General features: G+C 40.1%; 1 protein-coding gene across 1 annotated transcript in view; it reads right to left on the bottom strand.

Annotated features, from left to right (window-relative positions):
- The window catches only part of LOC122792250 (interferon alpha-inducible protein 6-like), a 194,918-nt gene that overhangs the window by 131,812 nt on the left and 41,425 nt on the right, over positions 1–21,681 (bottom strand). Inside the window, exon 2 of the mRNA XM_044060000.1 lies at positions 16,807–16,927. Within this exon, the coding sequence (XP_043915935.1) occupies positions 16,807–16,873 (67 nt within the window). The 5' untranslated portion in view covers positions 16,874–16,927. The remainder of the gene's footprint in view (positions 1–16,806; positions 16,928–21,681) is intronic.

Below are 21,681 nucleotides of genomic sequence, written 5' to 3'. Positions count from 1 at the left end.
GATGTACACCCAGAAAAAGCATCCCTGTGCAATGTATCAGAAGTAACAGTTACAAACTGGTGTCACTTAAGATGACTGAATGACATGCCAGGACAAGAATGGAAGCTAGGATGTTAGAATTCCAGACAGGCATTATTTGGAAAGGCTGTATAATAAGCAAGATATGGCAGTTTTCACTTTGAGATGTATGGCGCATGCATCCTGTGGAAGGACATGACATGAAGTAGTGGGTGCAGATGTATAGGACAGTCATGTGACAGGACAACATATGTTGTATTGGGTGGGAGATGCACAGGGCAGTTATACAGGAGGATATGAGGTGCTTTAACAGGTGAGAGATATAAAGGGCAGTTATCACATGGGAGGGCGTGACATGCTATACTGGGTAGGGGATGTACAGAACAGTCATCACATGAGACATGGAATGGGGGATATACAGGGTAGTCATCATAATCAGGGAACTTAAGGTGCTGTACTGGTTTGGAGATGTACAGGACAATCACCACGTAGAAGGACATGAGGTGCGGTACTGGACAGAGCATATACAGAACAGTCAAATGGAAGGATATGTTATACAAAAGTGCTGAATGGACAGCAGGACTGGACAGGCTACATCACAGGTTACTAAAAGAGGTGGCTGATTTCCTGTGGTGCTGCGGTAGCGTTGTCTCCTCACAGTAAGACTCTGTCCAGTTCAATTCTCAGCTAGAGCGTCTTCTACCTGGAGATATGCGTGAATGGGTGTACCTTCAATGAAGGTTGTGTGTCAGGGCTGGTAACTCGACACGTAAAAATCAACTACCAATCATTAGCGGACCGGAGTTCCGCTGTGGCGACCCCTAACCGGGAAAAGCCGAAAGACACAAACAAACTCTTGGCAGTGGTAATTACAAAAACAAAGAGGTAATGGGTGATCATTTAATGAGGAATTGCCATTGTGATTAACTTCTGCAAATGGTTGTGAAACTACAACAATGCACATGGTTAAATACTGCCCTCTCATGTCTAACCAAACTGCCAGGGAAATTGGTGAATATGACTGATACCAACATGCCTCTCAAACTTCTTTGCTGAAGAATTTTAGACAAAGCCAAAATAATGGGGAGACAAAGGCATAAAATCAGGGAGATTTTTAAATAGTAGCCAAATTCACTTAAAAAGTTAACAAAACAGTATACATTTTTTGAACAGGAACTACGAAACTCTAAAGTCTGGCATTACAGACTGACTATAAGCCTCAATGATTTACCAGGGAATCAAATTTTTTTACGGGGGGGGGGGGGGGGGCAATGCAATAATGAGGCAAAATCTGGAACATTCTGCAAAACTCTGACCAGATGGGAGGTATGGTTACCGATGCAAAATATACTGGACTTCAGGATGAAAACTAATACTGATTTAACTTCAGAAAGATATTCCAAGCCAGATCCATTCAGTTATTCAAGTATATTCACAGATAAGCAAGTCACCAAAATTATTACTGGTGCCTCTGCATCAAGACTTCACAGCAGACAAATCAAACATACAGTACACATTCAAACAGTGCAGATAAATCAAACATACAGTACACATTCAAACTGTGTGGGTTGCCCTGTACAGATCAATAATTCCACAGTTAAACCAAACAATTCAGCAATTCTTACTGTTTTGTGCAAAAAAAGTGCACCAGGAAAATAGGGATGACTACAGAACATAGTTTGAAAGCACTGTTCGACAATCAGACTACATATTTTCAGATGATGGAATGAATAGAAGACTGTGGATTCTGTTCCCGCATTAAGTACCTGTATTCATACTGCAGTATTGATAGTCAGTGTAGCATGAGATGGGTGCTGTAATACCTCTCTCCTGAAGTGCCATCCTTTACAGGAGATACTAAACCAGGGTTCTAGTCATCTAATTGAGCTGGTAGTTCAGGTATATCAAACATCCAATGGCATTTCATAGTTTCATAGTTATATACTAGGCTAATGACCACTAGGGCTTTTATAAGCCTAGAAATGCAACCTAAATGTGACTCACAAGTTTTATGTTTTAGACATTTATATAGGGGTGTTTTTTGGTTATAACATGAATTATTCACTGTCTCTGTCCATCAAGGAGATAGGCACCAGAGCAGAGGTAAATTTCCAATTTCCCATCAAGTAATCCAAGTTACACTTAAATATGGTTAGGGAGGTGCTTTGTTTCACATGAATGGGGAGCCTTTCCCAGAGAATGTGAATTCTCAGAGAAATATATCTGTCTTTCCAACATGTCTCATTTATGCTGCATGCAAAATTTAGGTCTTTGGATCTAGTAGTTCTGATGTTGCTTGTTTTGTGAATGTGTAAAAGATTTCAGTGCAGGCTACAAGGATGCTTTGCAAGCCAGGCACAGATGGTTTCCTACAGACGACCGAGAGACTAAGTATAGAGACTGAGCTTTGAGGGCTCTGCATTGTGTTTATGTCCAGTATCCTTTTTGTAAAGAACCTTTGCAGATGTTCCATTTACTGCATGGGTCTGGTCAGGTATATACCAAAGGAGGCATTACACTCTATGATGGGTCAGATGAAGGCCAAGTACAGTGGTATGGTAACCTTTCTGGACCTAGACGCCATGCCCAGACTTATAAGTTGAACAATACAGAAGGATTTTCTTACTAACTTAGACACATGTTTGAAAGCTAGGTAACTGTCCACATGAGTTCCCAGATGCTTGACTTGTGAGTCAACTCTTATGGGGTGTTTTATCGATGGTGTAGCTTCATGGAGTGGCCAACTTACCAAAAGGTATTATAATGCATTTCTTGGCAGTGAGTTTTAAGCCATGGCTTTGGCACCAGTCATTTGCCTGTGTTAGGTCTTCCTGTAGGGAGTTTGCAATATGAGAGGATTCTATAACTTCTTCCAGCTTGCGATCTGAAAACCTGGTCAGCCAGAGGCCTTTGACATTGACTTTATCTGACAAAAAGTAGATGCCAAAGAAGAGTGAGCCCAGCACAGAGCCCTGAGGGACTCCACTGGTGACTAGCCTCATTGTGGAGGTGGCCTCACTGAGCCTAATGTTCTGGGTTCTATCCATTAGCCAGCTGGCTATCCAGGGTGCTATATAGGGGTATATGCCTAATTACATACATTTGTTGACAATGCCTGAGAGGGGTACTGAATCAAATTCCGTAGCCAGGTCAAGGTAGGTGGTACACACCGCTTTACCCTCATCCATTGCATTGGTGACTTTTTAAAGAAGTCTACTAGGTTCAGCATGCATGATCTTCTCTTGACGAAGCCAAACTGGTTGGATCCAGTGTCTGGAGACCTCCAATTACTTTCTTGATCATTTTCATAATAATTCTTTCCATGGCTTTCCAAAGATAAGTCAGAGTAATGGGCCTATGGTTTCCAGAGCATGTTGATGGTCCACCCTTATGAAGGCGATGACCATTGCAGTCTTCCATTCTCGTGGCAAAAAGTCTGTTTTGAGACTGTAGTTATCAGGGCCACTGGGGTCACTGAATAAGTCATTCAGACTATTCAGGGGGCATCCCAGGATATTATGAGGGCCTACTGAAGCAGTGTTCTTAACCTTAGTGAGAACAGCCAGGACCTGTTCTCTATTTATAGTTGGAGGGTTATTTCTGAGGATGAGAAAAAGTATGTTTTACTAAAATAATATTAATTCATTCATTCTCAGTTTACTGACTTTATCCAATTCAAAGCTGGGGGCAAGACTGACCTATCCAACTACTCAGTAAATGTAAAGCTGGAAACAAATCCTGGAAAGGATGACATTCTACTGTGGGATTCATACACACACTGAACACAGTCCATACTCACTATAGACAATTTAAAAGACTGACACAGTTATTTGAAATGTGGAAGGAAACCTGAACCAATAACATGAAGCAGAAACAGAATATAAAAAAATACAAAAAAATTTCAAAAAGGAATAAGAAAAAAATGTTTTATTACACAACACAATGAAAAAAGGAAAAAGGCAATCACCTCATTTTTATTCTGTTAATCTAATGCAAAATATTTTTGTTACTTATCCATTCAATATGTAGCATTAAAAACAAGAATACTTGACAGTTATAAAATCTTCCATATAATTCCCCTCCCCCTTATCCATTCACTAAGCCATTCTAATCAAAATATATTGTATAATTTTCACAATGTCTTTCAAACCAAATATGTTGCTACAAAGCTGGACCTTTTTCTGTATATACCATAAGCTAATGTCTAAAACATAATGCAGGAATTTAGGATCCCAACATTACACTGTATCATAACTGCAAATACAAATTCTTCATACTTCAAAGCTTTATTTGAAGAACACTAACACACAGCACAGTTTAAGGCCAAAAAACATATATCATAACACACTTAAAAAAACAGAAAAACAAACTCTGTAAGCCTTTCTCCATTTTCTAGGAATTACAGAATTAGAAAAAAATTCCACTTGTGGAATATATTAGCTCACAGGATATACGTAACATAATTGATCTCACATATTTTTCTTTTTCTAACCATTCCACAACCTTCTTCATACACCAGCTTCCCATTACCTTCTACATTTCTTCCAGTACTAAGCAGAAGACCCAGCATGTTCAAATATTCCTTCTGAAATAAAATTCCCTTTGCAGTATTCTGCTACAACACTGACCACCTCTTGAGATGTAGCCTAGGTCTGCACCCTGATAGCACACCATTCAGCTGCCTAATTGTCACAAGAGTTTCCTTACTTTTGATTAGCACTGTGATGTCACCTGTAAAAACAGTTATGGAAAGAAAGTGTGTTGCTTTTTTTAATGTCTCAATGATGTTAGAAGGCTCGGACCTCATAAGAGATCTTGTCAGGCCAGTCTTCATTTCTGTCTTCCTCACCAGAACACTTCTCACCAATCCACAGATCGCTTACTTTTTAAAAAACATTTTTTTTGTTAACTGGATATTGCTTGGGACATATTCCAATGTGTTTCTGTCCTGATAGTCAAGTTTTTCATTATATTATTTGAGTTAAAGCAAGTATTGTGACTAAGTAAATATCATTTATTGTAACTGATTTTTATGACCCTTATGTTCAGAGTAGAAGCTACTTCATTGTTATGTAATGTTTTATGACTCTTGTGACGTCCCTTCTTTGAGTCAGTGATTAAGGAGTCTCAATCCTCACCATGGACACCAGTGAGGGATGTTCACTTGGAACAAAAATAGATACACACAGTAGTTCCAGATGCAGCTCCCTGCAACAAGCACAATTTCTCTTAACAGCACACAGGGAACGCACTCCTGTCCTGGGGCTGGGTTTCCATCTTTCTCACAAGGCCCCAAATAAAATCCCACACTGACCACAGCTGTAGAGTTAAGTCTTCAACCGAGTATTCCAAGCCAAGTCCTCCACCACCCTCTCTGTGAAACCAATGGTCTGTGTCCCTGCTCCAAGTAGCTGATACACACAAACGCGCATGCGCAAGAAAGACTTGCACAGATTTACCAGTTATGCCCCCTCTGCCCAAAGCTCCAAAGCCAGCTACACTAAAGCTCTTACAAAGGTACCCAATTACACTAACTAAAAGTAATACTACTATGGTAGTGTTTGACCAATGCAGCAAGGCTTTCAGGAGTGGCCACAATGTCATCAAATAAATACTAGTACTCTCAAAGGCTAGAATATTCTCCAAAAGACCAGCCACAATGAAAAGTTAATATATTGAATAATAATAAAAGAACATGAAACTACTAAATATCTATTTACAATAAACACCAGAGTTTCAATCACAGGAAATATTAAAAATAACACAGACGGAAAGGTTCACACAGATTCAGAAAAATACTTACTAATCTCACTATATTTTCCTGACTGATCTAAAGAATTATTCTTCCCTAGTTAATTTACTAGAGCAAGGCAAGATGTTGTAGGTGAGTGGTCCTTCTTTGTCATGTTTCAAAAAACAGACTGCTGAGAGCTAAGTGACATCTCTCACTAATATCTAAATATAATTTCAGTGTTGGCTACAGAATGACATCACATCTGGTCATCTGACTCTGGTTCCCACATTATCCCCTGTACTAGAAATTGAACTAGAATCTAGCACATATGTGTTACCATACAAAAGCATAGAGCTTTGCTAAGATGTGTTATTGCATCTAGAAGCAATAAAACCATTTCAAATACTTCCACCCTTCCAGGATAGCAATTATAAATAAATAAATAAATAAATAAATAAATAAATAAATCACCCCTAAGGACCATACAGTAGGATTCCTAGTCCTAGTTTTCACCGACATTTTGTCTCTCGCTGCAATCAGAACTGTGAGACACAATTTTTATGGCGTAAAGCAGGTAACTTAAATTCAGACTATTTTTCAAAGTTGCCTGGAATGGGACTAACCACTTCTCTTCCAGTATCCTCTGCTACAATACATTAATTTCAACAGTTACAATACAGTCTGATATATAGCTGTAGTTATTTTCTGTCCATCAGAATCCACTGTTGGTACATTGTTAATACACACAGCTTTACAAATACATTTTTCAACACAAGCATCTGTACAAATCAGTTTTATATACAAATGACATAATTATTTTTTAAAACTCCAGCTAGGTATGCTAGCATATGTTACAGATCCACTGCCCTACTTCTCCTGGCATAGATAACAATACCTCACATCATCACATCTCTCCCCCCTTTGAAGGCTCAAGCTAGTTTTTCAAGTGACCCTTGATAAACATTGCTTGAGAGGAATGAGCCTTTCTGGGAATACACTCACACATGTCCTGTCTTGAGAACCCATCTGCACTGGCATTGCTGATCCCACTACAGTGCTGCTGCACTATCATGTCATATACCTAAAACCCTAGGCTCCACCTTAATAACTTGGCATTTTGCTTGCTGACTCAGTATAGCCATAGATCCCCCTCAGACTCCTCCTGTCAACCTTCTCTGCCTCCTGTCACCCACTGCAAATACTTAGCACAAGGGTCTCCCCATCATGGTAAGGCTTCATCATGTTAACATGGTACAATGTGTGCCCCTGCCTACTGCCAAGCAGGTTTACCATGTAGTTATCACTGACTTTCCTTACCATTTCAAAGGATCCCTCCTAAGCTGCCTGCAGCTTGTGTCTTACAGGAACGAGAACCATAACCTGCTGTCCAACAGCATATTCTTGGGCTCGAGCATTCCTGTCATACCAGACATTTTTCTGCTGTTGGGCTCCTACCAGGTTCTCCTGGGCCAAGCCCATGAGCTCCCTAAGCCTTGTCCTGAGATTTAGGACATATGCCACAAACTCCTTGTGGGATTCACACTCACCCTCCCACTCATCACAAATCAAATCTAAAGGCCCCCTCACCCTATGCCCATACAACAACTCAAAGGGTGAAAAACCTGTGGATTCCTGGGGTATCTCTCTGTATGCAAACAGATGGGACAAATATTTGCCCCACTCTCTCAAACTGGTCTGCAAATACCCATAACCTGGTCTTTAGCGCAGAGTTTAACCTCTCCACAAGACCATTAGTCTGGAAGTGGTGGGGGTAGTCTTTAAGTGCTTCACCTCACAGCACTCCCACAGACAAGCCAGCAGGTCTGACATGAAATTGGCACCTCTGTCACCCAGTAACTCTCAGGAAACCTGCCCTACTGTAAATCTCTAACAAAGGATTTGCCACCTTCTCTGCCTTGATGGAGGACAGGACACCGCCTCAGGGTATCTAGCAGCAAAATCTACTACCACCAGGATATACTTATTCCCTGTGGAACTTGAGGTATTCAGCGGCCCCACAATATCCATAGCAACCTTCTGAAATGGCTCCTCAATCACAGGCAAAGTCAAAGAAGCCTTGACCTCGTCTTCTTCCTTGTCTACTGTTTGGCACTGCTCACATCCTGCAGTACCCTGTTACATCCCTTGCAATCCCAGGCCAATAAAAGTTCTGCATAATACGTCTTTTGGTATGCTTTATGCCCACATGTCCTGCAAAAGGAATGTCATGGGCTATAGCTAGAAGTGCCAGATGGCAGGTTCTGAGCACTACTGACTGTTGTATTACTTCACCCTTTAGCCCTCCCTCAGGGGTCCATTCTCTATACAGTAGCCCTTTGTTGCAGTATACAGATTCCCGTTTTTCCTTGATAATTAGGTACCACCCTAGCTACCTCCTTAAAGCCTCATAATGTAGGGTCTGAGAGCCGAGCCTCTCCCAACTCTATCTTTGTGACCCTTCCCAGCTCCCCTTCCACAGGAAGTCTGGTATCTTCTGACAGTGGTGCCTCCCTGTCAGCCTGGGTACTACCACTCACTCTGCCCTTAAAATCAATCTGTCCAAGGGAACATCAGTACCTACCAGCAGCTGTGGCTCACCTTCAGGCTCACTGATAAAGGGTAGCTTCCTCCCTGAAATAGCCACCTCATCAGCCCTGGTTTCAAGTGTGGGGTCTGTCTGGGTCTCCCCCACGGTACAAGCCCCACATGCCTGTCTTCAAGCCTGACTGTGTGTAACTGCATGCACACAAGGTACTACATTATCAGAATCATTCCATATCAAGATATCTGCAGGGATGCACACATACTTACTTGCTTCCTTTTCCCCCCTCCCATTCAAGGTGAAACCTGGCCAAAGGCATTTGGAATGGGGTCCTCCTAAAGCTCTGGCTAGAGCTGACTGCCCAAGCAAGTTCTGCTCTTTAACCACTGCAGGCTTCACAATGGTTATGTCAGAGACTGTGTCTCTCTTAGCAGTGGCCTGTTTTCCATCCACTAAGACAGGATATAAACTCCGGTGATAGTCTGGTACCCCTGTTGTCTCCAGACAACCTACCACTGGCATACTGTTATTCCCACTTGCTGACTCCCCCAACTTTTGTTCCCCACCTTGCTTCCATGGACATATGTATGCTACATGGCCCCACTAGTTGCATTTAAAATATCTAACCATTGATCCTGGACATGTACCTAATCTAGTGTCTTTCCCAGTTACTGCTGGACTCTGTTGGGGCAGTTTAGGCTCCCCACAAAGGGTTCCCTTATATCCCTGTGCAACACTGGGTATCCCCTTCTTGTGCAGTAATGCCCTGCTTGCTAAGTAGATATCCCCTTTTTTCCCCAGTTCACTTGCAGAGTTACACTCCTGGTATGCCAACCAGATTCTCATGTCCTCAAGCAAAGTGCTAAGGGCTTCTTCCCTCACCAAAAGGTCTGCCAGCCTTTCAAAAGTGGTGATCTGACACCCACTCACCCACCTATGAAAATAAGTGCTTAACTCAGCAATATAATCACATACAATTTCATCTCCCTTACATCTATGCTCACTAAACTTTCTGTAAGCTTCAGGTGTTAACATAAAACATTCCAATAAACAAACTTAAAACATTCCAACAAACATTGTTTAACCTTGTCATAAGTTACTTAATCAATATCAGACAATTTAGGAACAGCAGTTGCAGCTTTACCAGGAGTAAGGTGGTCAGGAACCGTACCCAGAGCCCTTGGTCAACATTATACAGTTTACATACTCTTTCAAATATATGAATGAAACTATCAAAATTATCACCCTATGTAAACTGTGAAATAAATTTACTGACCTTTATTGCTTCTGGTGTTCAGCTATTCCCCTTCTCTACTACCTCCGTGACAGTGATGAAGAGTCAGCATCTCCTTTTCATGTTGGCACTGTTTCTCATTTTCTTGGGCCTCCAAACACTAGTTTCAATTCTGATTCTAATTACATATGTTTTGCATGCCACAGCCTATCCTCTGATTCTAATTCCAAACGTTCGGCCTCCAGTTCAAGTCTCTTTACCTCTAGATGGGTTTTTAAGTCCTCTTAGGAAAAGGTGAACTGTTCTGTTTCTGAGGGCTGCAAATCCCCATTACCAGACTGGTTATTCTGTTGGTTGCTGGTCTGGGCCACAGCTGTGATTATGGCAAAAATCATTTCCTCTTTAGTCAGGCTGGCATGCACCAGTCCTTAGGCTTCACACACTTTCACCAACTGGTTCTTTGTCAGCTTGCCATAATCCTCTGCTGACATCTTTGCCTGCTTTCCCCGAATACACCAAACTAACAAAAGATGAGTAAAACTGCTGTGAAAATGAAACTGTGTGTTTACCTTGTGGCTGCTGAGAGTACACACACCTTCAGTGACAACTGCCTACAGGCTACAGAAGTTCAAATAATATCCACACCACTGCTCACCAATATGTGACATCCCTTCTCTGGGCCAGTGATCAAGGAACACCAGTCCTCATCATGGACACCGTGAGGGATGTTCACTTGAAAAAAAAATAGATACACACAGTATTTCCAGATGCAGCTCTGCACCAAGAACAATTTCCCTTAAGAACACACAGGGAACATACTCCAATCTTGGGGCTGGGTTTCCTTTATTCTCACCAGGCCCCAAATAAGACCCCACAATCACCACAGCTGTAGAGTTGAAGCCTCAGCCGAGTGTTCCAAGCCAAGTCCTCCACCACCCACTGTAAAACCAGTGCTCTGTGTCCCTGCTCCAAGTAGCTGCCACACACATACTCTTGAGATTTGATTTTCACACACACACACACACACACACACACACACACACACACACACACACACACACACACACACACACACACACAAGGCTGGCACAGATTTACCAGCTATGCTCCCTTTGCCCAGACTAGAAGGTATATACTGCCACCAGCATACTCCGAACCCTGCTACTCTAAGGCTCTTACAAGAGTACCCAATTATACTGAGTAAAAGTAATACTAATATGAATGGTAGTGCTTGACCAATGTAGCGAGGCTTGCAGGAGCAGCCGCAGTGTAACAAAATATAAGTGCTATCAAAGGTTAGAATATTCTTTAAAAGACCAGCCACAATGAAAAGTTTAAATATATTTAATAATAAAACATGAAACACCAGTTTCAATCATAGAAAATATTAAAAATAACACAGATGGAAAGGTTCACATAGATACAGAAAAAATATAAATTAATCTCACTATATTTTCGTGACTGATCTAAAGAATTACTGTTCCCTAGTTCAGTTACTAGAGTAAGGCAAGACGGTATAGGTGAGTGGTCCTTATCAGGTTTCAAAAAACAGACTGCTGAGAGCTAAGTGACACCTCTCACTAACATCTAAATATTATTTCAGTGCTGGCTATATAATGTCAGATCTGGTCATCTGACTGGTTCCCACACTACCCCTTTACTAGAAACTGAACTAGAATCTAGCACATATGTGCTACCATACTCACAGAGAGCTTTGCTAAGATGTGTTAAAGCATCTGGAAGCTATAAAACCATTTCAAAAACTTCCACTCTTCCAGGGTAGCAATTAATTCACCCCTAAGGACAATACAGTAGGATTCCTAGTCCTGGTTTTCAGACATTTTGTCTCTGGTTGCAATCAGAACTGTGAGATACAGTCTTTATGGCCTAAACCAGGTGATTTAATTTCAGACTATTTTTCAAAGTTAGCTGTATTGAGATTAACTACTTCTCTTCCAGTATCCTCTGTTACAATATATTCATTTCAACAGTTACAATACAGTCTGACATACAGGTGTATTTCTTTTCTGTCCAGCAGGACGCACTGTTGGTACAGTTTTAACACAAGCAGCTTTACAAATACATTTTTTTCAACACAAGCATCTGTACTAATCAGTTTGATGTACAAATGACATAATTTTTTACAAAACTCCAGCTAGCAATGCTTGCATATGGGGTCTATATTACGTTATTGAATACTTACAACATAGAACATTATATGGTCGATACCATATGTTCAAAGTTGTAAATATTCAAAAATAAAAAAATTAAGAAAGGAAAAATTTACCTGAACATTTTAAGCAGGGGGGCAAGCCACATGCACCCCCCACACCCCCGCTCTTTATATATACCAACTCTGAGATCGCACTACAGTGCAGTAAACGGAAATCTTCTCTGAGATTTCCACTTTAATTTTCAAATATTTACAACTTTGAGCATATGGTGTCAACCATATAACATTCGATGTTGTAAGTATTTGATAACGTAATATAGACCCTGGCATATGTTACACATTCACTGCCGTACTTCTCCTAGCATAGCTGGCAATACCTCACATAATCACAGCTCTATACACGATCACATCTATAAAGCCAGTAGTAAATGGAATAGAAATTGAAATTCTTCAGTCTCTCCTGGAATGTCAAATTTTTCACAGATCCTGTACCCTTTTGCGAGTTCCTATGTTGCTAACATTGAAAGGGCAAACGATATTCCAGTATTAGTCTCATGAGGCTGATAGAGATATCAGAACTTTTGCATTTCTGGAGTTAATATATTTCATTATCATGTTGCACACCTGATATCCCTTCATAACTTGCAGGTTCACAAGTTGTTTATAGTTTAACTTATGTGAGATAGTGACACTCAGGTCACTGTAACAAATACTATCAGAAATTAACTCATCTCCTGTAGCATAAGGGTAGTTGATGTTATCTTTCTTCACAACATCTGTGTAGTCCTTAACAACTGTTTGTCAATTTAAGATTGGAGAGCTGCCTGATCTTGCATATTTCCTACTATCCTTGCTATTTTTAACTCATTGATGAATTTAGATACAGTGCATGAGCATTAACTAGGGAATGCTGACATAAAAATTAAGATTAGAAAGGGCCCTAACACTGACCCCTATGGTACCATCTATTGATTTTACACTTCTGAGAGATCATGCCTTTTATTCTTATTCCTGATTTCCTATTCCACAGCTAATTTTTAACCCAAGAAATAATATGCTCATTAGTAATGTGGATTCTCATGGTGTCCATTATAACCTTGCAAGGTACAATTTCAAATGCTTTTGCTAAGTCCAAGACTACCACAGCAATCAGGTGACCCATAATTAACTGCATTAATGACTTCTGAAAATGTCATAAGGTTAGTTAGGGAGGATCATTGTTTTGTGAACACATGTTGATGTATGCCACTTATTTTGATGTTCAAATTACTTCTTATGTAGACTAGTAGTGTTCTCTTGAATATTTAAAATAAAATGCTGTAAGTCTGACTGACCTACAGCCATCGGCCTTGTCCACTCTATCATTTTTATAAATGGGTCTAATGTGAGCATCTCTCCATATTGGTGCTACATGCCCCTTCTTTGTTTGCTGGACAAAGGCTGTCGCGCAGGAGGTTACACTATTCTTAATCCTAGTAATAAAGTATCTGTTTATATCATCTGGCTCTGGAGGTGAGTCCCTCTTTACCTTTAGCTGTAGCTATAAGCTTTTCATACTAAGCTAAACATGATTAACAAAGTAATGAGTGGTCACACCTGTTTAATGTCCCCTTCATTTTATACTATTTCTGTCTATCCATTAGTTGCAGATGTTTTGGGAGGAGCAGTATCAAACTGTAGTCAAATGAAAGGAAGCTAGCTACCTTTATACCCTACTATACTCAAAAATACACAAAATAAGATAAAAGAAATAAAGAAATAAAGCTATTCCACTGAAAACATGCCTTGAATCCCCACCTCTTGTATACGTGTTTTGAGATTTGTTAAGATGAGCAGTATTAATACTTAAACATAAGAAGCTTTGCAAAGTTGCCCTGTACAAACCACCAAGTAATTAGAAGAATTTTTTTGCTGGATAACTACAACTATTATTAGTGAAACCATTATCTTAGGCAATATTAGCAGTGACTTGTTATCTGACATCTAACACCCAAACTACTAGTCTTGTATGGGTTCAAAATGTTTTTAGTCCCTTTAGTCTTATACACAGGTCAGGCATATTTTTATCAACCAGAGGAGAAGTTGTGGATAGCAATTAATACAGAGCTGAAGGATTTTATCTAGGAGGAGAAGACAGCAAAAGTCAGCTGGGATAAGATGATTATTCCAATATTACAAGGCAGACTGGGATTACTCAATTTGAAGGAGTATTTCAGAGCTACACAGTTACGGTTCCTATGCATAGCACAAGCAGAACCCTATAATTCAGAGTGAAAAGAGGTGGTGATGAAACTGGAGGAGGGAGTTCAAGAAACAAGGAGAGACTGGGATTTTGGATGCACACCTTTAAGGAGAATAACAATAACCATACAGAATATTGTATTCATAAAATAGCAGAAAGTATTCTAAGAACTAAGACAACATGGGAATGGAGAAAGGAGATTCTTCTGATAGGGATGAGTACAATTAGGGACACAGACAATAAGCGAGAGGGGCTGGAATTTATTAAAGAAAACTAGCAAAGGAACCAAGGTATTGGTTACAAATAGATGTCATGAATTTATTTGGGCTGCAAGTTCGAGATTGCCTTGCCTATCAAGGATTGATATCACAGTACAGGCAAAGAGAAAGGAATAGGGAGGTTCTAAATGAAAGACCCACACTGGTACAGCTTTTAGTAAAATCTAGAACATAAGCTGCTGTTAAAAAAAAGAATAATTAGTAGAAAATACAAAATATTGCATGGTAACTATAAGAATCACAGGAGGTTAGAAAGGATTGGGAAAAGAGATTAGATAAGCAATTCACAAAGAAAGAATGGGGGAATATATGTTTGTCTCCTAAATATGCAACTCACAAAGAAAGAATGGGGGAATATAGGTTTATCTCCTAAATATTTAACAAAATCAAGTAGACTCCAGAGAATATTTCCTCAGGTAGACAGGGAATGTTGGAGGTGTGATGGGGAAGGAGGTAATTGGGGACATATTTTCTGGGAGTGTAATGAGTTTGAAAACTTTAAAGATTCTCTACAGACTACTCTCACAGATACTACATGAGCAAATTGGTGTAACCAGGGAAATGATTTTTCTAATCTATGATACAGAATTTGAATTGCCTAGACATAGTAATCCTTACTGATTCTAATTATGGTGACTGCCAAAAAAGCAATTACTAGAAAATGGAAATCAAAGTCTAAACCAACTGTACTAGAAATAGTGAATATAGTAACAGAGATAAAACAACTGGAACTGGGGTCTTTAGACAAGGGTGGGAGCACATTACATAGGAAAAAAATGGGAACGGTGGGAACAATACATACAGGTGAGGAATGAGGGTTAAAAGAAGGCAGAATATGAATGAGCTATGTAACGCTTGAGTGAAATGATTGGGTAGATTATAAGTGATGTATAATGTTTGCAACTAAAATTGTGTCAATATGGTCTGTGATGTAAAATCCTTGCAACTGAACTGTTGATATGGTTTGTTTTAATTTATATAAATGTATGATTGCCAATGTCATAATTGATAATTTAATAAAGCTGCTTCTTGTTAAAAAAACAGCCATCTTCTCCTCTCAGAAACACATTTTAAATATTGTTTTTATAAATATAGAAAGTTGCTAAAATAAAAGGTGTTGCATTTGCTTGCATTTTCTGAAGGATATGAAGTCTGAACCTCAAATGTGTGACTGCAACCCTCAATGATCTCTCAGAAAACTAGAATTGTTACAGGGAACAGAGCAGAAATAAGAGTCAAAAATCTATACATTTTGCAAAATTTTGGAGAGCTGAGTGATGTAATGTGACATAAAATAAAGATAATCACATTTTATTAAAGAAATACTCATTATAAGAGGTAAAACAACAAGAACCAGATGACAGGTGAACAGGCAGTGGTGAAAAAATCCAGTAACGACACAATTGTGCAAAGGACAGGGAAAAGAGCATTTTGTAAGAAACTGAGATTTCACACATGGCTCCTTGAAGACATGTACCTTGATGGGTCACAGTAGAAGAACATACAAATAGTTTTAAGTGAAATTCTTTAACAAACAAAAAGTATAATCTTGGGAATTCTCAGAAAGGCTTACTGTATGCAGTAAGCCTTATCGTGAGCAGTTAACCCCTTTCTGATTCAGAGACTGCCTTATCTCACTGATGTTCTGGGAGTGGAAGCATCAGTATGGAGTGTGGTCCTGCTGGCTGTGGTGCTTGGTAATGAGGCAATCCAGGGGAGAGACTAATGCTAATTAGTTACGTGCTCTCCTCTGGAAATGACTGTGGATACTGACTTGCGCTATACACTGATTCAGAGAATCACTGGGTTGTGCAAATTACCACAACCAAATGAAACATTTAACTCTGCCAAAAGATGGCAGTCACTCAATGAAGACAATGAAAGACAACAGCCATTCAGGTAAGCAGTGACACAGGGATGGGAATGTGAGTGACTGTGTGTGTGTGTGTGTGAGTGACTGTGTGTGTGTGTGTGTGTGTGTGTGTGTGTGTGTGTGTGTGTGTGTGTGTGCGCGAGAGAGAGAGAGTCTGATCAAGTGTGCGTGGGTGTGATTTTGAGTGGATGTTTGTGTGAGAATTTCTGGAAGTGCATGCATGGGGGGGTGCTGTGCCAAGGTAATGTATACACTACCATAGTACACTACCACTGTAAAGCGCTTTCAGTACAAGTGTTTAAAAAGTGCATTTCAAAGACATGCAAATTAGCCAATAATGAGGTCTTCCTCATTGCGGAAAAAACAGTCTCTGATTTGCATTTTTCATGATTGAGTAAACTAATCTACCTGCAATAGGCAATTTACATGACCAAAGCTGCTTTTTCTGAATCCTAAGAAATATCAAACAAAACACATTTCAGGAAAGCTTGGAATAAGCCATAAAAGGTTAGCAAGAGTGGAACAATGAAGGAGATAGCAGAGGAGCTGGACAAGAGAAAGAGAACATCAATTCAAACAGAGTTCTTTTCATGGGAGAATTAGCAAAGAATCTGAACTATGAGTCTCATTCTGCTGTTACTAACATTTATAAATGTATGCCTCCTTAATAAAACTCAAAGAGCTATCAGAATATCTGCACATTTTCTCTTACCTGATGCAACCAGCTCATTTGATAGAAGTAAGTAGATTGCTAGGAAACTGAAACTGCGCTTCCACATTTTTGTTCTCCTAAGTTGTTTTAGTGGTTGTGATTCCAGAGTTCTCCAGGCAATCTAGAATGAGAAAAATATATTCTTTATTAGAGTGCAGATGTATGCAGAACAAGCAAACTCACGTCAAACAGACAACCTATGGTCTTTTTGGTTTCACCCAGGTCTTGTTTTAATCATTTTAGAGCTCTTTTTTGAGCTGGCTTTTTCAAGGCTGTTGCCCATAGGCACAACTACCCAATATACATGATGTCTTCTTCCAAATTATTTGATACAAACAGAATACTTTTTACCAGTGTGTGAAACCAGAATACCTTGTAAAAGCCATGCCCATATTTCGCTCTACCATTTCCACCTTCAGCTCCAGGAGCATACTGTGCTGTCACAGGGGTAGTTGTGATTCTACAAAAAATACCCTTGGCAACTAAGCAGTGTATTTCTTCTGGGGGGGGGTCTGCTGTCATTGAGGATATTTCTGAATCGGTAAATATTTAATAACACAGCAGTCCTTCTCTACATCAAGGCAGGGATTATCCTGCAGGCAATCACCCTCCACCCCACAATATGCATTCAGCTACCCAGCTGTGAACTACTCCAATCTGTATCTAAACACAGGTATCACCAAAAGGAAAAGTGCAGCTTTGCACAACACTCCTGCTTCATCTGTCACTCATGACAACTTAACATAAAATGTGGTTTGTATACAGCAGACTGGATAATTGTTTTTCAGGGATTTCCACTTAACTTCTATGAGGCAGTCACCAAAGCCATAGATGAGGGTAAGGTAGTTCACACAGCCTATCTTGACCTCGCCAAGGCTTTCGACACCATCCCCCATTCTGGAATTATAGCTAAACTCACTAAACTAGGTATAAATACCTATGTCACAAGATGGTTTGCCAACTGGCTCATTGACAGAACCCACACTGTAAAAGTTGCAGACTCCAAATTTGACTTCAAACCAGTGACAAGTGGAGTACCACAGGGTTCAGTCCTGGGACCTCTCCTGTTTGGTATCTACTTCTCTAAAGTACAGGTTAACACAGAAGGCCTCTGGATAATGAAGTTCACAGATGACTGCAAACTAAGAGCCATAGTAGAGTCCCTAAATGATGTGGACATCCTACAGAAGGGCCTCACTGAGACAGATACCTGGTGTCAGAGGCATGGCCTCAAACTCAATGCCAAAAAGTGCACTGTCATCCCCTTTGGTAAAAACTCTGTACCCATGAACTACCACATAAAAGGCAGTCTACTTAATGCTGAATGTGTGATAAGAGACCTTGGGACCCAGGTGTACAGTAGTCTCTCCTTTGATAATCACATCGCCACAGTAGTCAGGAAATCTTTCTATGTGGCAAACCTCATCACAAAAGGGTTCTCATCCAGGAAAAAAGAGGTCATTGTTCCCCTCTACTCGGCACCCATTAGACCCATTATAGAGTATAATGCCCATTTTGGAATGTACCTCACAAGACATCTGCAGCAGCTGGAAAGGCCACAGAAGTACCTCAAAGAGGATTATTGGCCTCAAACAGATGCCCTATACTGACTGTCTCAAAAAACTCCAGCTTTACTCTGTAGCATATCGCCTACTCCGAGGCGATCTCTGCCTAACATATAAAGCTGTGTTAAACCCAGAGCTGTTGGACATGCTACACCTAAAGGAATCCCTATCCCTCCGAGCTACATGCTCTAGCGACCTAAACCTTGTCACCACAATAAACAGGACATGCTGGAGGGATAGATTCCTGTCCCAGAGATTTCCTATACTTTGGAGCAATCTACCCATCTATATCAATTAAAGTTCCTCATTAGCACTCTTCAAGAAAAATCTTGATGAGTGGATGGGAAATAGGAAATACATCCTGGGGATCACTTCTGTGGCTCTGCTCAACAGGGGCACAGGAAATTAAATTTCTTGGGTGGCGTAAGCCAAGGAACCTTGTTGGCTAGGCTTACTTAGACTCATGGGCTGATAGCCTAGTACCTACCTATGAACCTATGTAATCGATAGCATAAAACTTTGTGCAGTAAATATGATTTGCAGAACAACTATATATTACTATACAGGTAGCATTATTCGTAACAGGAACCACATATATAATTTTGTATTAAAGTCAATTGCTTTGAATAGTCAATGTGCATTAGATTTGCCTGTTACTTTGCAATAGCTTCTCTCATTCTGTTCTTTACATAATTCAATGACACTCACTTTGCAATATGAAAAATAAAAGCATTGTAATAGTTCTACTAGACAGAGAACAAAAGCTAATTGGTTTCATTTCTTCCTCTGATTTTGAATTCATTTTTTAACAGACTAACTGCTTTAGCCACGGTCATTAAGTCTATATTAAGTAATAGTTCATTAAGGTACAAGAAAAAACAATTCTGGGACAAAAGTAAGAAGAGTAATTTGTAGAATTCTACACCCTTGTCACTGAAATAAACACACAACACAGAAGCTTAATAAAATCCACCAAAGCCAAGTTTGAGGCTAAAACAGCTACCCAGGCCAAAGATCATCACAAGGAATTTCTAGTTATATTTGTAATCTCAAAAGCACAATGCAGAAATGTACTGAGCTGATTCTGAATGAAGTTAGCTGCACTGAGGCTAAAGTTACAGTGAATCTACTGGCTGTTAAATTTATCTTTAACTTTACCCCATCTCTCCCCTCCATCTGTCCCTCAAGATATACCTGAAACTGGCAATCTCCAGCTATCACACAAGACCAAGTCTCAAAAGTGCTATCAAAAGCTAAAAATACTGCTTCGATGGGTCCTGTCAATATTCTTGGATGTATCTTAAATAACTTGAAGCACATTTTATACACACCCCTAATAGCACTGTTCAGTCTCAGCCTCCATGCAGGTTCCGTACCAAGCGACTGCAGAACAGCTACAGTCATTCCCTGCATAAGGGAGGACCTTCCACAGACACAAGCATTACAGATCCAAAAATCTGACCAGCCTCAAATGCAAAGTCATGGAAAGACTTATCATGGAATCAGTCAGGACATAGGGAACTACTAAACACTGGACCTATCTCAGTTTAAATTTGTCAAGGGCAGGTCATGCTTACTCAACCTGGTGGACTTTTTTGAAAAGGTCAAAGTAATGGGTGAAGGCAAAATGGTGCACACCACATGCATCAACTGTGCCAAAGCTTTTGACACAATTCCCCAATTGGCATAGTAGAGAAGCTAAATAAACTAGGAATAAACCCCTACACCACCCGCTGGACTGCCAACTGGCTCAGATAGGACAAAGATAATCAAAATAGGGGAAGTTACCTTCACAAAAAGGCCAGTCACCATTGGAGTCCTCTAGAATTCTGTGCAGGGATCTCCTCTTTGGTATCTAATTTTCTGAAGTAAAAGCCAATACCAAAGGGCTCTGGCTGACTAAGTTTGAAGATGACTGTAAGCCCAGAACAGTCACTGAATCCCCAAATGACTTAGGAAGGTCTGACTCAATGAAATAACTAGTGGCAAAATCTGGGACTGAAACTAAACGCCAACAATTGCATTACTGTATCCTTTGGGAAGTCATCTACCCCAGGGAACTACTACATTGAAAATACACCCCTAAGAGTTGACCCAGTTGTTAGGGATTTTGCAACTTATGTGTACAGTGATCTAACTTTTGACTAACATATGTCTATTGTTGTAAGAAAGTCCTTCTTTATTGCACAGCTTATAAGCAAAGAGATTGTGTCTAGATGTAGGGATGTCATTGTCCCCCTTAACTCAACCCTCATTAAGCCAATCATTGCATATAATGCCCAGTTTAGCATTAATCTGTCCAGACACATGTACCAACTGGAACGTCCACAGAAATACCTTATTAAAAAGATACAAGGTCTGAACAACATGCCCCACATGGACTGACTCAAAGCCCTATCACTATACTCGGCACCCCACAGACTGCTTAGTGTTGACCCGTGTCTGGCATACAAGGCATCCTCAGACCCATTACTGAATGACACCAGAAATACTGAGTCTAGGGATCTAAACATCTTCTGCAACAGCACCAGAATGGTTTGATGAGACAATTACATCTCAAAGAGGATACCGCTGCTGTGGAACAGGCTCTCCATCAACATAAAACAAAGTTTAACCCTGTCAATTTTCAAGCACAACTTAAATCTATGGATGGAAAATAGAACATTTACACAAGGACTGCTCCCTGTACTACTAATGGACAGAGGCAACTCCTAAATGCCTAACTCCATACACGGGTTCCTTCAAATTATCTATTGTATGAAGTCAGTTATTCTCATTATTGGTAATATATAATTATCAACCAGAAGATGGGTAAGGACAGTCTGTAACCAAATAGGATAGGTTATTTCAAGCACAAAAAGGAAAACTGGCTAGGCTTAAAATGGCCTGCAAGGGCAGCTAGTCTAGTACTTAAATAACAGGGAACCAGCGTGTGACCCCCCAAAAAAAAGTACAGTTTTGTACCTACCATAAATGTAGATGTTCGAAGATCCACATTGCTGCAGTCCTTACACTTGGGTAGTCCGCTGTCCTCGGTCGGCCCGAATATCAAAGTATAAGGCTGACGTCGGTCAAGGCGCATTTGACTGACATCAGGACGTCAGGGTACAAATGCGCATGACCGACATCATATCCTCAGTCTTTTCTTGCCCCAGATGCCAGAAGACCCTAAAAATAAAAGGTCAAAACCAAAAGACAGCAAACTAACAACCAACCACCCTTGCACTAATTACCTGTACAATATATACAATATACACAATATTTACAACCCAACCCACACAACCACCTCTAACTACAGAGGGGAAGGAGG

Source organism: Protopterus annectens, chromosome 1.part2 (genome assembly GCF_019279795.1).
Source record: "Protopterus annectens isolate FY-2018-M chromosome 1.part2, PAN1.0, whole genome shotgun sequence".
NCBI classification, from domain to species: domain Eukaryota; kingdom Metazoa; phylum Chordata; order Ceratodontiformes; family Protopteridae; genus Protopterus; species Protopterus annectens.
This window is presented reverse-complemented; position numbering and strand designations above follow the sequence as displayed.